This window comes from Mastacembelus armatus, chromosome 24 (assembly GCF_900324485.2).
Source record: "Mastacembelus armatus chromosome 24, fMasArm1.2, whole genome shotgun sequence".
NCBI lineage: Eukaryota > Metazoa > Chordata > Actinopteri > Synbranchiformes > Mastacembelidae > Mastacembelus > Mastacembelus armatus.
Window position 1 is genome coordinate 3,060,120 of NC_046656.1, and position 14,129 is coordinate 3,074,248.

The 14,129-nt window shown below is 42.9% G+C and overlaps 1 protein-coding gene across 1 annotated transcript in view; it reads right to left on the reverse strand.

Annotated features, from left to right (window-relative positions):
- Positions 1-14,129, reverse strand: part of mdn1 (midasin AAA ATPase 1) — a 64,500-nt gene that overhangs the window by 30,718 nt on the left and 19,653 nt on the right. The window contains exons 32-50 of the mRNA XM_026318009.1: positions 12,825-12,963; positions 12,506-12,620; positions 11,363-11,623; positions 11,077-11,274; positions 10,660-10,868; positions 10,438-10,560; positions 10,105-10,302; positions 9,746-9,853; positions 9,401-9,589; positions 4,706-4,795; positions 4,341-4,604; positions 3,985-4,249; positions 3,705-3,864; positions 3,190-3,306; positions 2,899-3,107; positions 2,659-2,807; positions 2,004-2,203; positions 994-1,217; positions 616-729 (exon numbers count right to left, since the gene is read on the reverse strand). Coding sequence (XP_026173794.1) covers positions 616-729; positions 994-1,217; positions 2,004-2,203; positions 2,659-2,807; positions 2,899-3,107; positions 3,190-3,306; positions 3,705-3,864; positions 3,985-4,249; positions 4,341-4,604; positions 4,706-4,795; positions 9,401-9,589; positions 9,746-9,853; positions 10,105-10,302; positions 10,438-10,560; positions 10,660-10,868; positions 11,077-11,274; positions 11,363-11,623; positions 12,506-12,620; positions 12,825-12,963 — 3,332 coding nt within the window. The remainder of the gene's footprint in view (positions 1-615; positions 730-993; positions 1,218-2,003; positions 2,204-2,658; positions 2,808-2,898; positions 3,108-3,189; positions 3,307-3,704; positions 3,865-3,984; positions 4,250-4,340; positions 4,605-4,705; positions 4,796-9,400; positions 9,590-9,745; positions 9,854-10,104; positions 10,303-10,437; positions 10,561-10,659; positions 10,869-11,076; positions 11,275-11,362; positions 11,624-12,505; positions 12,621-12,824; positions 12,964-14,129) is intronic.

Here is a 14,129-nt window from a genome sequence, read left to right on the forward strand (position 1 = left end):
TTTAGCTTATTGTGTGAGTACAAATGGCCCTAAATGTTTTGAAAATAACCCTGGTGATCCAATAGCAGAAATACTGGACACTTAGATTATCTCCACCTTAGCTGAAATTTAAACTGCTTTTAATGTCTACTCTTTGGTTTACAACATACTCTTTAACTGGGTGTCCTTAAATGTGTACATTCAGTACTTACACATTAACTGACAATATAGTTAATCTGTGCATAAATGACAACAATAACAGTTCCACAGCTTTTATGTCCTACTATTTCCTAACTACTTCCACTGTGTGCACTTAAAACAACAGTTTAGTTCTTTTGAGTGCTGACACTTAGAATGTTTTTTTTAATAGAAAATGTAAACTCTTTTACAATTACCACAGGAATATGAAAGTTAACTGTTCTTAACTGAAGCTAAGCTGAAATGATTCTCAGAACTTTCCAGCCCATCCTCCACAATATAATTCTGCATGACTGAGACACTGAAGGTTGGTTGAAGCTAGAGCTGCTACAAGCCACAATGGCTTTTTTTATGAAAAAAATATATAATCAAAGAAGAAGAAGACTGAAAAAGACAGAAGACTGGAGAAGAAGAACAAGGAAATCATAGAAGGCTTACCTATGCTGTGAGGCTGGAGCAACTCTGCTAGTGACTTGCCTTTAGCAGCAAGTTTGCTACCAAACACAGCCCTCAGAGCCCTGTTTCCTGCCTCCACCTGGACCAACGCTAAATCTAGAAAAGTCAACAATGGCAAGGTTTAATGGTGTAAAGTACTGAAAATCCCAATTTACAATAATCCTATTTTAATGTTTTCCAGCTAAAACATGACATGTACAGGAATCAAATGTATCACAGTATTTGCCATCAGCCAAAAACGTGCACATGGAACTTTAATTCTTGCCTCGGAAATCTATTGTTATTGAACATCAAAAATGTCTTTTGGAGTTGGGAGTCTACAATTTTGGGGCTGCTGTGTGTTTGTGTGTGCAGACACACCAGGGGCATATTTGTAGCTCTTTGCCAGGTGTGAAAGCCAGCTGCTGCGGAGGATCCAGTCTCCATGAGAGGCTCTCTCTGTGACCAGCCTCACTGCTGTGGGGATCAGCCTCAGAACATCTCCTTCCTCTAGATCCACCACTCCTCCAGAGAAAACCAGGCTTTCATGGACACCACTGCTCTGTAGCACCCGCTGCAGGTCGCTCAGACTTAATGGACGATTCCTGCAAATAGACAAACAGTAACAGGTGTCATGACATTACCCGTGTGGGGAAAGGTCCTTCCAGCAGAAAAAAATGACATTGGCACAGACGTGTTACACAGATAATTCAGCTCTCAGCACTTACACCTCAACTGACAGTTTCAGTACTTAGCTCTTACTCTAAAATTGGGGGTACATCTGCATTTGGCAGTTACACTTGAAATGACACCTGTACCAGTTAAGACTTCAGAATGAAAACATCTTCACTTCATCATGTTAATCCACCTGATTTTAGTATCTACAACCGTCATCTTCAACTGACATTTTTAGTTTACAGACTTGAACTGACATTAATTCCTCAACGCAAGCATTTAAACTGAAAGGCTGTGTTCATACTTATCTTAACCCTGTGTGAAAAAATCCAGCCCTCTAATTGTTTTGAGTGGAACCAGCAAACAACTGTTGGCTATTTGCACTGTGCAATCAAGACTTAGAGTACATACCTGGCAGAGTACTGTGTAAACTGAATGCCATATTTCTAATGTTTACCTCCCGAAATACTTAGAAGATTGTAAAATCTTTTCTTAAAGATCATACCCCACAAAACCAGTCCCCAGTGGTGTTTTAAGTGGAAGGTTGGTTTTACTCAACTTACACTATTAGTCGTTCCACCCTAATGGTCATTTCAACTTTTTTTTCAGAAATTATTTCAACTGCCACTTCAACTGTTTTCAGTATTTTAACTTGATCACTGGGCAGGATAAAGGTCACATTGGTAGTGATGTGACTGTGCTGTTGCCATCTTTACCGTTTGCCCTGCAGACTGAGGGTATTCAGGCAAAATGATAGGACCTGTCCATCTTGGAGAACGGTGGAGAAGCAGGAATCCTCCGTGGAGAGGAGGGCTGAGGGGAAACGGTCAGGCCAAACCCCAGCACACAGCAGCCCACTGCCCCAGTCCTCTGTGTCCAGGATCGCTAGGTGCTGCTCAATCATATGCTGGGCTTGCTAGTGGGAACAGAATGCATGAAGGTGCTCACTAAATTTGCTAAATGAAATGTAAAATGTTTTCTATATGCAACTGGATAATCGACTCAGAGATGGCATTGAGTCAGCTAAATGAAATTACTTGCGTGGCACATGAGCCAAAAAAACGTTTAAAGTTTTGGTTCAGCCCACAAACTTTACATTGGCATGATGTCACAAAAACACAACTCACCTTTTCAGGCAAACATTCACCTGCCAACTACTTTATAGATGTTAAAACAGTGGGGGAATGATGGGAAAATGTTTTTTTGGACTGCCAGGTTTTTTCATTGTAATACAGTGATCACAGGGACAAATTGGCAGCAAAGTGGGTCAGAATACATTCTTGATCATTCCAGTCAGACCAATATTTGCTCCTATGTATATGTGAATGGGGGAGACAAATTCAGCTTTAACAGTTGGGAATGTGCTGATACCTTTTGGTTAGCAGTGGTGCGTTGGCAGATTGAGTAGGCCTCTCCACAGGCATGTTGCAGGGCGCTGGGTAAATCTACACCTCTCTGCAACTGGCAGGACAGCAGAGTGGCAGCATGGAGCAGGGAGGCCACTGATGAGGCAGGAGAATCTGAAAGAAAGAAGCCAGAGTTTGTTAAACCAGATCTGCAGACTTAGTGGTTGTGTGTTCTGTGTATTTGTTGTCATGATTAAGTGCTCACCCCAGATGGCAGATTTGATGCTTTTATGTATTTCAATTAGCAGATCATACACACAGTCCCCAGTCACCCCAGCAGTGTGAAGCAGAGTCTTCAGGTCCTGTGTGTCCCAACAGACCCCTTCATGTTCCCCTGGAATATAAACCTCCACCCCTCTGTTCCTCATGGCTCTCGACAGCTCACCATGCACAGGGTCCATGGTCAGGAACAGCCTGCACAGGCCACATATCAGCTTAGTATGGGCTTATTTAATGACCTCAATAAAAAGTGATTTAGGATTAGTTTTTCTGATACCTGAAGTTAGGATGTGGGGTGATTTGGGGGGTCTTGCCATCTATGACACCACGTTCATTGATTGTGAGGAATCCACTGGGTTCCAGCAGAGCATTGAGGCGATCCAAGACAGAGGCACTAAGCAAAGAAATTACAGTTTAATTTACTAACATATTGGACCTGTTTTCAGAAATTTCAGAAGTTCTCAACTTCCAACCCTCCGAGTATGTGGGCTGTGTTAGTGTACATGTTTGTTGATAAGTAAGCCAGCAGGGGCACAGTGTAAATTAATTTCCTTGTTGGCTCAACTTATGAGCTAAGAAAAGCTGTGTGTTGGCTGTGTTACTAAACTGATTAGTGTTGATATTGCTGGTAAATTTATATCGTGTTCAGTGTGACACAACTGACAAGCTCATAGGCTGTCATAGCATTCAAACTAATTTCACAAAAACAAAATCAAAAAACAATAGTTTCTTGCAATAAAAATTATTGCATATTGCTTATCAGACAAGTCCCAAATGCTTTACTTTTCTCACCTGCAGAAGTTGACATTGTCCATGAGCAGCCAATCACCAGCCTGCAGGGCTTGGACCAGCATACTGTCCAACCACTCAAATCCTCCATTTGTCCAGCCATCCTCCAGCTGTGCCAGGCGCTCCTTTAGCAGCGTGAAGTCCATCTGTAGCTTGGACATGTCTGAAAGACAAACAAGGGAATGTTACAGTACTAAAACCACATTTTCACACATTCATATTGTTAAATGCAATTTTTCTTTTATCAGAGTATCCAGTTATCCAACAGCATTGGGCCTATTACCAGTGAACACTTTGAGCTTGGTGTTGAGTTTCTGCAGGAGGAGGATGATGACTTCCAGCTTGTTCAGTGCTTCTGATTTGACTGTTCCTCCACTTGTTTGCAGCCCTTCCTCTTTCAGCCAGCGGCAGAACAGGCCCCATGTCTGCAGCAGAAACTCTGTATCCTGGATGCCAACATCCAATGACATCAGTCCCCGTCTAATTACCATGGCAACTATGTAGTCCACGCTTTCCAGCACTTGCTGCCAGGGTCTCATGATATCCACCTGAAATGAGAAAGAGTGCAGACTGATATGGTCTAATGTTCTGAGACAATGAAACCAGTTTGGGAAGCTGGACTTCGGGGTTTCTGGTTACCTGTTCGAAGCCACCCAACAGCTCTGTGGTGTCCATGGCGCTGTTCATGGCCATCACTCTGAGGCGGTGTCCTGTCAGCAAAGCCAGTAGTCTCACCAGGCTGGTCTTTCCACTGGCTGTGGGGCCAGCCAGTATTGTCATCCAGCCCATCTCCACACACTTCATCAGGGACTCCAGCGGCCGCAGAGCCTGGTGTGTGATGGACAGTGGGGGGTCGAGGGCCACAGGGGCTCCACCGCTACGCTGCAGAACAGAGAAGCCCACCTACAAGGGCAATCCATAAGAGAAGAAATCCTCAAATTTGATTGTACAAATTTAAACATCTACTGGAGAAAGGCAGGATTACGTTTGGTGTTTGACCTAACCTGCAGGTTAAGTGGAGTGATATGGAACTGTCTGGAGCCAGTGTAAGGCTCAAAGTCCTCCCCAAAAACCTTCCTGAACACAGACAATACCTGTGTGAGACAGGACAATGGCATGTATTATTACAAGTTAACAAACACAAACAGTGAAAACAAGTCAGTAAAAAAAAAACAAAACAAAACAAAACAAAACAAAACAAAAAAAAAAAAAAAACAATCTGTGCACACATACAGGCAATTAAACATGTGGAGGACATAAAAAAGTCTTTTTTGTTTGTTGATATTATTGATATTACATGTGCTTTCAATGCTCTTGGAATTGTAAAAATTACTTATACTGTTACTGTTTTTATTTTCATCATCTGCTAGAAGTGTATGGAAAAGATAATACGTACAGACAGCAAAGTTATTGCATTCTTTTTTCCCCTGCAGTCTGTGGATGATCTCAAACTTTTTTCCTCCCTTTTGGATTATCTCTGAAACTCTTAAAACTTTTAACAACCTTAAAACCAGGGGTGGAAAGTAATGAACTACATTTACTCATGTTACTGTAATTGAGTAGGTTTTTGGTGTACTTTTTAAAATCTGTAATTTTGCTTTTACTTAAGTATATATATATATATATATATATATATATATATATATATATATATATATATATATAAATATAAAATTTCCCTTCTCACCCCTATGGGTGGTGTGTGTGTGTCTTCCTCAATTTCGCGTCCTGTACCAGAGGCCTGGGAGTTTGAGGGTTCTTCGCAGTATCTTAGCTGTTCCTAGCACTGCACTCTTCTGGACTGAGATCTCTGATGTTGTTCCTGGGATCTGTTGGAGCCACTCTCCCAGTTTGGGGGTCACAGCCCCGAGGGTGCCGATTACCACGGGGACCACTGTTGCCTTCACCTTCCACATCCTTTCTAGCTCTTCTTTAAGCCCTTGGGATTTCTCCAGCTTCTCGTGTTCCTTCTTTCTGATGTTGCTGTCACTTGGGATCGCTACATCTACCACTACGGCTTTCTTCTGTTGTTTGTCCACCACTACTATGTCCGGTTGGTTAGCCATCACCTGTTTGTCGGTCTGTGTCTGGAAGTCCCACAGGATCTTAGCTCGGTCATTCTCCCTCACCTTTGGAGGTGTGTCCCTTTTTGACCTCGGGACCTCCAGCCCATACTCGGCACAGATGTTCCTGTACACTATGCCGGCCACTTGGTTATGGCGTTCCATGTACGCTCTGCCTGCTAGCATCTTACAACCTGCTGTTATGTGCTGGATTGTCACAGGGGCATCTTTGCACAGCCTGCACCTGGGGTCCTGCCTGGTGTGGTAGACCCCGGCCTCTATCGATCTTGTGCTCAGGGCCTGTTCTTGTGCTGCTACGATCAGTGCCTCTGTGCTGTCTTTCAGTCCAGCTTTTTCCAGCCACCGGTAGGACTTTTCGATATCAGCCACTTCTTGTATCTGTCGGTGGTACATGCCGTGCAGGGGTTTGTCCTGCCATGATGGTTCTTGCTCTTCTTCCTCTGCATCGGGCTTCTGTTGCCTGAGATATTCACTAAGTATTCCATCGCTTGGGGCCATCTTCCTGATGTACTCATGGATCTTGGTTGTTTCATCTTGGATGGTGGCTCTGACGCTCACCAGTCCCCGGCCTCCTTCCTTCCTCTTAGTGTACAGTCTCAGGATGCTGGATTTGGGGTGAAGTCCTCCATGCATTGTGAAGAGCTTCCTTGTCTTGACATTAGTGGCTTCTATGTCCTCTTTTGGTCAGCTTATTAGCGGGGGTATCTGATGACCGGCAGGGCGTAGGTGTTGATGGCCTTGTTCTTCCCATTTAAGCTGACTTCTTAGGACTTGCCTTACTCTCTGTAGGTATTTGGCTGTGGCTGCTTTCCTTGCGGCTTCTTCCTGGTTCCCATTTGCCTGTGGGATTCCAAGGTACTTGTAGCTGCCCTCAACATCCGCTATGCTGCCTTCTGGGAGTTCAACTCCTTCAGTCCTGACAACCTTCCCTCTCTTTGTTATCATTCGACCACACTTGTCCAGTCCGAATGACATTCCAATGTCGTTGCTGTATATCCTGGTGGTGTGGATCAGGGAGTCGATGTCTCGCTCAGTCCTGGCATAGGACTTGATGTCATCCATGTACAGGAGGTGGCTGATGATTGCCCCATTTCGCAGTCGGTATCCGAAGCCAGTCTTAGTGATGATCTGGCTGAGGGGGTTCAGGCCTATGCAGAACAGCAGCGGGGACAGAGCATCTCCTTGGTAGATGCCGCACTTGATGGAGACTTGTGCTATCGGCTTGAGGTTGGCTACTAGGGTTGTTTTCCACAGTCCCATCGAGTTCCTTATGAAGGTTCTTAGGGTCCTATTGATGTTGTACAGTTCCAGGCATTCCAGGATCCATGTGTGAGGCATTGAGTCGTAGGCTTTCTTGTAGTCAATGCAGGCGGTGCACAGGTTGGTCTGCCTGGTCTTACAGTCTCGAGCGACCGCTTTATCCACCAGTAGTTGGTGTTTTGCTCCCCTGGTGTCCTTACCCATTCCTTTCTGGGCCCCGCTCATGTATTGAGCCATGTGCCTACTCATCTTAGCCGCTATGATGCCCGACAGGAGCTTCCATGTTGTGCAGAGGCAGGTTATCGGACGGTAGTTGGATGGGACTGCTCCCTTTTGGGGGTCCTTCAAGATCAGGACTGTCCTGCCTTCAGTTAGCCACTCTGGGTGGGTCCCATCCATTAGCAGCTGGTTCATTTGAGCTGCCAGGCGCTCATGGAGTGCAATTAGCTTCTTTAGCCAGTAGGTGTGGATCATGTCAGGCCCCGGTGCTGTCCAGCTCTTCATGTTTGAGACCCTTTCTCGGATATCTGCTGTTGCGATGGTTACTGGTTCCTGTTCAGGGAGGTTGCTGTGGTCTGCTCTCAGGTCTGCCAACCACTGGGCATTGGTGTTATGTGATGCCTCCCTCTCCCATATGTTTTTCCAGTATCGTTCAGTCTCCAGCCTTGGTGGGTCGGCCCTCGTGTTACTGCCCTCCCACTGAGCGTACACCTTGGATGGTTCGGTGGAGAACATCCTGTTTATTCTCCGCGCTTCTATTTCTCTGGTGTACCTCTTCAGGCGTGTGTCCAGGGCTGAGAGTCGTTGTTTGGCAGTCTCCAGGGCCTCAGGTATGGACAGCCTGCTGTATTTCTTTCTTACCCAACTTCATCCCCCTTCTCTGCAGTTCTGACAGTTGGCTAATTTCTCTCCGTGTTGCCCTTATTTTTGCACTCTAACCTCCTTCTCCATGCAGGGTACTGCTCCTTGGTGGTGGAATGTATTTTGTGGCCAAGCATCTCAAGGATATATATATATATATATATATATATATATATATATATATATATATATAGTACTTTGGTACATTTCAAATCACATCCATTATTGAGTAAAAAAGAATAATAAAATAATTTTAAAAATACTGTACCATAAACTACTGTATTGTTTCCGGAGCGTATTTAACAGTGGTGCTAAATTCACACAGAGATTGAGTCGATCAGCCGATTTGACTGTTGTCTTACTGTTGAATAGGCGTTATCAGCGTTCATCAGTCCTATTTATATAGGTCTGTAGGAGCCTACTCATCAACTGGAGACAATGCGAGTCAATGACGATTAGCATTATCATTAGCAACTGACATTGCTAATACTGTACGTTTTTGTTTGTTTTATTTCCTAAACCTAACCAAGACGTATTATTTTCTAACCCTAACCAACATATTTTAATGCCAAAATATAACTGTAGTTGTCCTGCTTAAACTTAAGGGCATAATGTACGTAATGATGACAATGAAGACCTGTAGGATAAAAACAACCTTCTGAACCTACCAGTAGGTTCCAGTAGGTGTAGTAGGCTCCTTCTGACCTATATAAATTGAACTGATGTGAAAGTGAAAGGTATAGTGAAAACGACTTATATGGCCAAGTATGGTGACCCATACACGGAATTTGTGCTTTGCATTTAACCCAATTCCAAAGTGCACACACACACAGCAGTGAGCACACACCCTGAGCGGTGGGCAGCCAGCGCTGCGGCACCCGGGGGGCAGTTGGGGGTCTGGTGCCTTGCTCAAGGGTCTCACCTCAGTCATGGTATTGAAGGTGAACAGGTATTCAACTCTGTGCCACTGACAATTCCTGCTGGACCAGAGACTCGAACCTTGAATTTTCCACAACATGCCTTATTTTATACGCACTGAAAAGTAACTAAGTAACTTTTACTTTGTGTAAATTTTAAAAGGGCTACTTTTTACTTTTACCTGAGTAGATTTTTACAATGATCATTTTACTTGTACCAAAGTCAAATTTCATCAAAGTACCAGTACTTTTACTTGAGTAGAATATTGTTGTACTCTTTCCACCTCTGCTTAAAAGCCACAACAGTGGTAAACTTACCTTTATCATCTGAAATATCTTTTCTAGTTACTCTTGACAGTCTGATGATTAGCCTGTTACTGATTAGCCTTGTCATCTCTGCCTGCTCCTGATGAGGCTTTTAAAGAAAAACCTAAATAAAGTTTGATAAAAACTGCCCCCAGTTTGTCATTTGGACTAACTTTACTCTTACATGTGGTAAATCTAGTATTAGTGGATCCCCTAGATTAATATACTGACATTTTTTTTTTGATAAAAGCTAAGTTGATGAGCAAAGTACCTGAGCCTTGTCAGCCTCTGTTCTCATCCTGTCAGCATATACCAAAGTGACATGCTGGCCCGGACTGAAAAAGCCTGGTGACTGGTCGGCCTGCATCAGCTGACACCAGCGGAACATGTCGCGCAAGTTGAACTCCCAGGGACTTCCCTTTTGACCCCACTTCCGCTCCACACACACCTCTTGGACAAGCTATGGGAGGCAGAAAACCTTATTTAGGCTTTTAACCTGTGAAACACTGCCAAATGCTGGAAGGACCAGCAGGCTGCATCTTCAGATTCTTCACTGCCAGACTGCCCAAGTTTCTCAGCACACAGTCAGAAAGAGTAAAGGGCAACAGAAGCCTACCCTGTTACTGAAGTCCACCATTTTAGCTATGATTTTCTCATCAATGCTGGGAAAAATGGAATGTGCTATGAACTCCATGTCTTCGCTGCTGAGTGGGTCTACAAAAACCTGGAAACACAAGTGTCACAATGATTATTATGTTTCTGCATTTACATGCTGAGCAAAAACTCTGAATGTTAATGCATTTGAATATTGATCTATTAAACATGTTCAATTGAAATATTAGCAAAATAACTTTAATATTTATCACAAAGACTACTGACTGTTGGAATTTTTCATTTCTTACTGTAGGTCATGTATGCCTTTTTAATACAACAAGCATCAAGTACATAAAAGTAAGCATTTTGACTGTTCCTTACCTGGGTGAATCTGTTGAGGAAGGATTTGGGCAGGCCTTTACGCCCACCACCTTGAGTGAAGGGGTTCTGGCAGCCGAAGATCTTGGTCTTCTCATGCTGAACCTGGAAGCTCATGCCCAGTTCAGGGATATAAATTTCTGCTCGGTGATCAAAGCAGGCGTTCAGACCCTCCAACACCGACTGAGAGGCCAGGTTCAGCTTTTAACACGTACAAACAAAAACAGGTTCCAAGTTATGAATTACTAGTTATGTTATTATTAAATTATATACCCGACTTTCTCTTCAGGGATTAATAACATTTATCTCATCTCATAAAAAATTGTATGACCCTACCTCGTCCAGCACGACCCAATGACCTGCCTTCAAAGCAGCCAAAAGGGGACCATCACGCCATGCAAACTCTCCCCCTTTCCCTCCCTCCACTGGGAGATCTGTCCCAAACAAGTCAGTAACATCCTGCCAGGAGGTGCACTTCATCAGCATCAGAGCCTTTTAGTCTTAGAAGTTCATTCCAGAGCACGATGAAGGGCTCCTGAATATTCACTTAAGGCTTACCGTTTGCTCGGACAAGTTGATTCTAACCAGGTGGTTCCCAGATGCCTTTGCCAGTGCTGCTACCAGGCTCGTCTTTCCCACACCAGGAGAGCCCTCCAGCAGCACGGGCCTCTGCAGCTTCAGTGCCCGCAGCAGCCTCTGGGCATTCATTGCTGTAGTGCCCGCTGTGATCGCATAGTCTGACAGGTTACGGCTCTGAGTGTGAGGCCCTGTGTGAACAGACAGAGCTATCCGATTCATTCATGAGAGAGGATGTATATACCATATTCAATCCCATTTAGAGAATTGTGTGGTATGGTGTAGGTAAAATATCAATATAACATTAAAATTGTGCAACCAATGCAATAATGCAATGTAATAATATAAGAGTATTGGACCATACCAATGAAATGTGTTATAATAATGAGAAGTCCATACCCAAAGCAATATAGAAGGGGTCAATGCCAAAGAAATCTTCACCCCACTGGGGTTCCCGTGGCAGGCTGCTGTCATAGACTCTGAGGGAGTCCAGCATCTCCTGATCCAGCTTAGTCATCTTGCTAAGGCGCTGCTGCAGGAAGCCGAGGCACACCCTACGAGCCCGGAGGGCGTTGTCTGCACAGGTCACGGTGGTGCCTGCAAGAAAACAGAAACTAGGATCACATTTTTCCAAACACCTCCCTTGAGAGGTAAATTCTGTGGAAGTAAAAACCCTTCAGCTCACCAGAGCCTATGCCATCTATGTAGACCAGACATGCAGCATGGATAAAGGCAGTCACAGTGTCCAATCTAAGGTCCCACTCTGCCTCTTCTTCATCTTCCAGTGCCCCCATGGTCATGAAGCCATCCTCATCCCGCTCACATACAGCATTGAGGAAATTAACCCATGACAGGATGTCTCTGACGCTCAAGATGCAGCGGCGGCCAAAGTCCTGCTGGGTCAGCCACTCAATGAAGTCAAGCATGAGCTCTGCAATGTCGCAACCTGTGTTTGATTCAGTAATATGGACAGACAATCAGAGAGCTTGTTACCCTGGATTAATTAGCATTACTTTTTGTTTTGAGAGAGTGGCCAGAGTGCCACAGAATTTGTAAATTTAGAGGCTTAATCAAAAAGCATATATAGAAGCTAAAACAAAAAGGAGTGGGAAAAAAAGGAAAAATGCAATTGCAAATAGAAGTAGGAATTGGCCTTTCAAATACCCCATGTATACCCCAATTCCTACTTCTATTTAAAACCAAATTTGTTAATCCAGATTAATAATTCAATTATTTACTTTTCTTTTGAAAGCACATTTTCAGATTGATTTTGAAATCCCAATATTTAATGGGGAATTCATTCATGATTTTTGAAATGGAAGTATTTATGGAAGGTTTAATGTTTCATTTGTACTTTTGTTTTTAGGATTGCTCTTGTTATTGGCCATTTAAATATAAATTAATAGAAGGATTTATTCAGTTCTGCTTTTGTGGTCCAATTAAATATCAATTAATGACACTACTTTTTATTATTTCCATTCCTCCATAGTCAAAATATCAATCAGAGGTCAGAATGTCTCAAAATTACACATGTAATATGTAGCAAAAAAACAACAAAAAAACAAAAACAAATGCTCATTGTATAATATGGAACAAATCACATCAAGTACATCTTAGTTTGTGCGCTGCTTGAGAAGCTGTAACCCAGACACATTTGGTGTATTATCTTAAAAAACTCTATTTTTAAAAGTGTGACTGCAACTAAAAATTGTTTCAGCAATAATCTTAATATTTCAAAACTACTTTACCATCAAGTGAGAGGCCAGCACGCAGGTTGTGTTGAATGATCTGAACCAGGAATAATCTTAATATTTCAAAACTACTTTACCATCAAGTGAGAGGCCAGCACGCAGGTTGTGTTGAATGATCTGAACCAGGTCACTGCGGCTGTTGCTCTGGGGACACCAGACCTCTGTGAAACGATTCCTGAGGGCAGGAGAGAGCTGTCGAGAAGCACAAAAGTCAGACTCTACCTACAACCACCTCTTGAGTTTATATATATATATATATATATAGAGAGAGAGAGAGAGAGAGAGTATATATATATATATATTTTTTTTTTTTTTTAGCAGGAAGATTTGTTATTGCTGTTACATTAATGTTAAGAACCACTGACAACACAATGCAAGCACTGTTTTTTATCTTACTTCCTTCTTGCCAAAGTCTCCTCCAGGGTTCATGGTGGCAACCAGACAGAAACCAGCAGCTGCTCTGACCAGTTCCACATCATCGCTGTCCCCGCTGCCTTTCTCTGCCAGCACAAGGGACTTCTCTGTTTCTAGAACACTGACAACATGGACGACACACTGTCAAAGGCTGTGTTGTTTTTTTTTTCTAGGCTGTTATTTACCCATTTGTGGTTGTATATGGCCCAAAATACCATGCTCAAAATGCAAGATGTGTCAGTAACTGATCTTGAAAAAGCAGTGAAATGTTAATCCTGTTCATATATTCCTAAATCTGAATGTTATATTCCTAAGTCTGACTGTTCTGAATCTGAAAACAGTCTACTAACATATAAAAAAAGCTCTCCGTAAAGCCAGAACTGCATACTATTCATCATTAATAGAGGAAAATAAGAACAATCCCAGGTTTCTTTTCAGCACTGTAGCCAGGCTGACAAAAGTCACAGCTCTGTTGAGCCCAGTGTTCCCTTAGCTCTCAGCAGTGATGAATTTATGAGTTTCTTTACAAATAAAATCACAACTATTAGAGATAAAATTCAGCAGATGCTTCCTATACCTGCAATAAATGAATCTTCTACTACAGTAGCTCTTGAATCATCTGTAGGACCTCAGTTATGTTTAGACTGCTTCTCTCCCATAGATCTCTCTGAATTTACATCAGTAGTTGCTTCATCGAAATCATCAACGTGTCTCTTAGACCCCATCCCGACTAGACTGCTTAAAGACACCCTGTCATTAATGAACTAATCTTTATTAGACTTGGTAAATTTATCTCTAGTATCAGGCTACGTACCACAGGCCTTTAAGACTGCAGTAATCAAACCTTTACTCAAAAAGTCTAGACTTGATCCAGGAGTCTTGGCTAATTATAGACCAATATCCAACCTGCCATTTATTTCTAAAATCCTAGAAAAAGCTGTTGCTAAGCAGCTATCAGACCACTTACACAGGAATGAACTATTTGAAGATTTTCAATCAGGATTTAAAGCACATCATAGTACAGAAACAGCACTGTTGAAAGTTACCAACGATCTTCTCTTAGCCTCAGATAATGGACTTGTTTCAATACTTGTCCTCCTAGACCTTAGTGCAGCATTCGACACCATTGACCACAACATCTTATTACAGAGACTGGAGCATGTGATTGGTATCAGAGGAACAGCGTTAAAGTGGTTCCAATCCTATTTATCGGACAGATTCCAGTTTGTTCATGTCCATGATGAACCTTCCACACGAACAAAAGTTAGTTATGGAGTTCCACAAGGC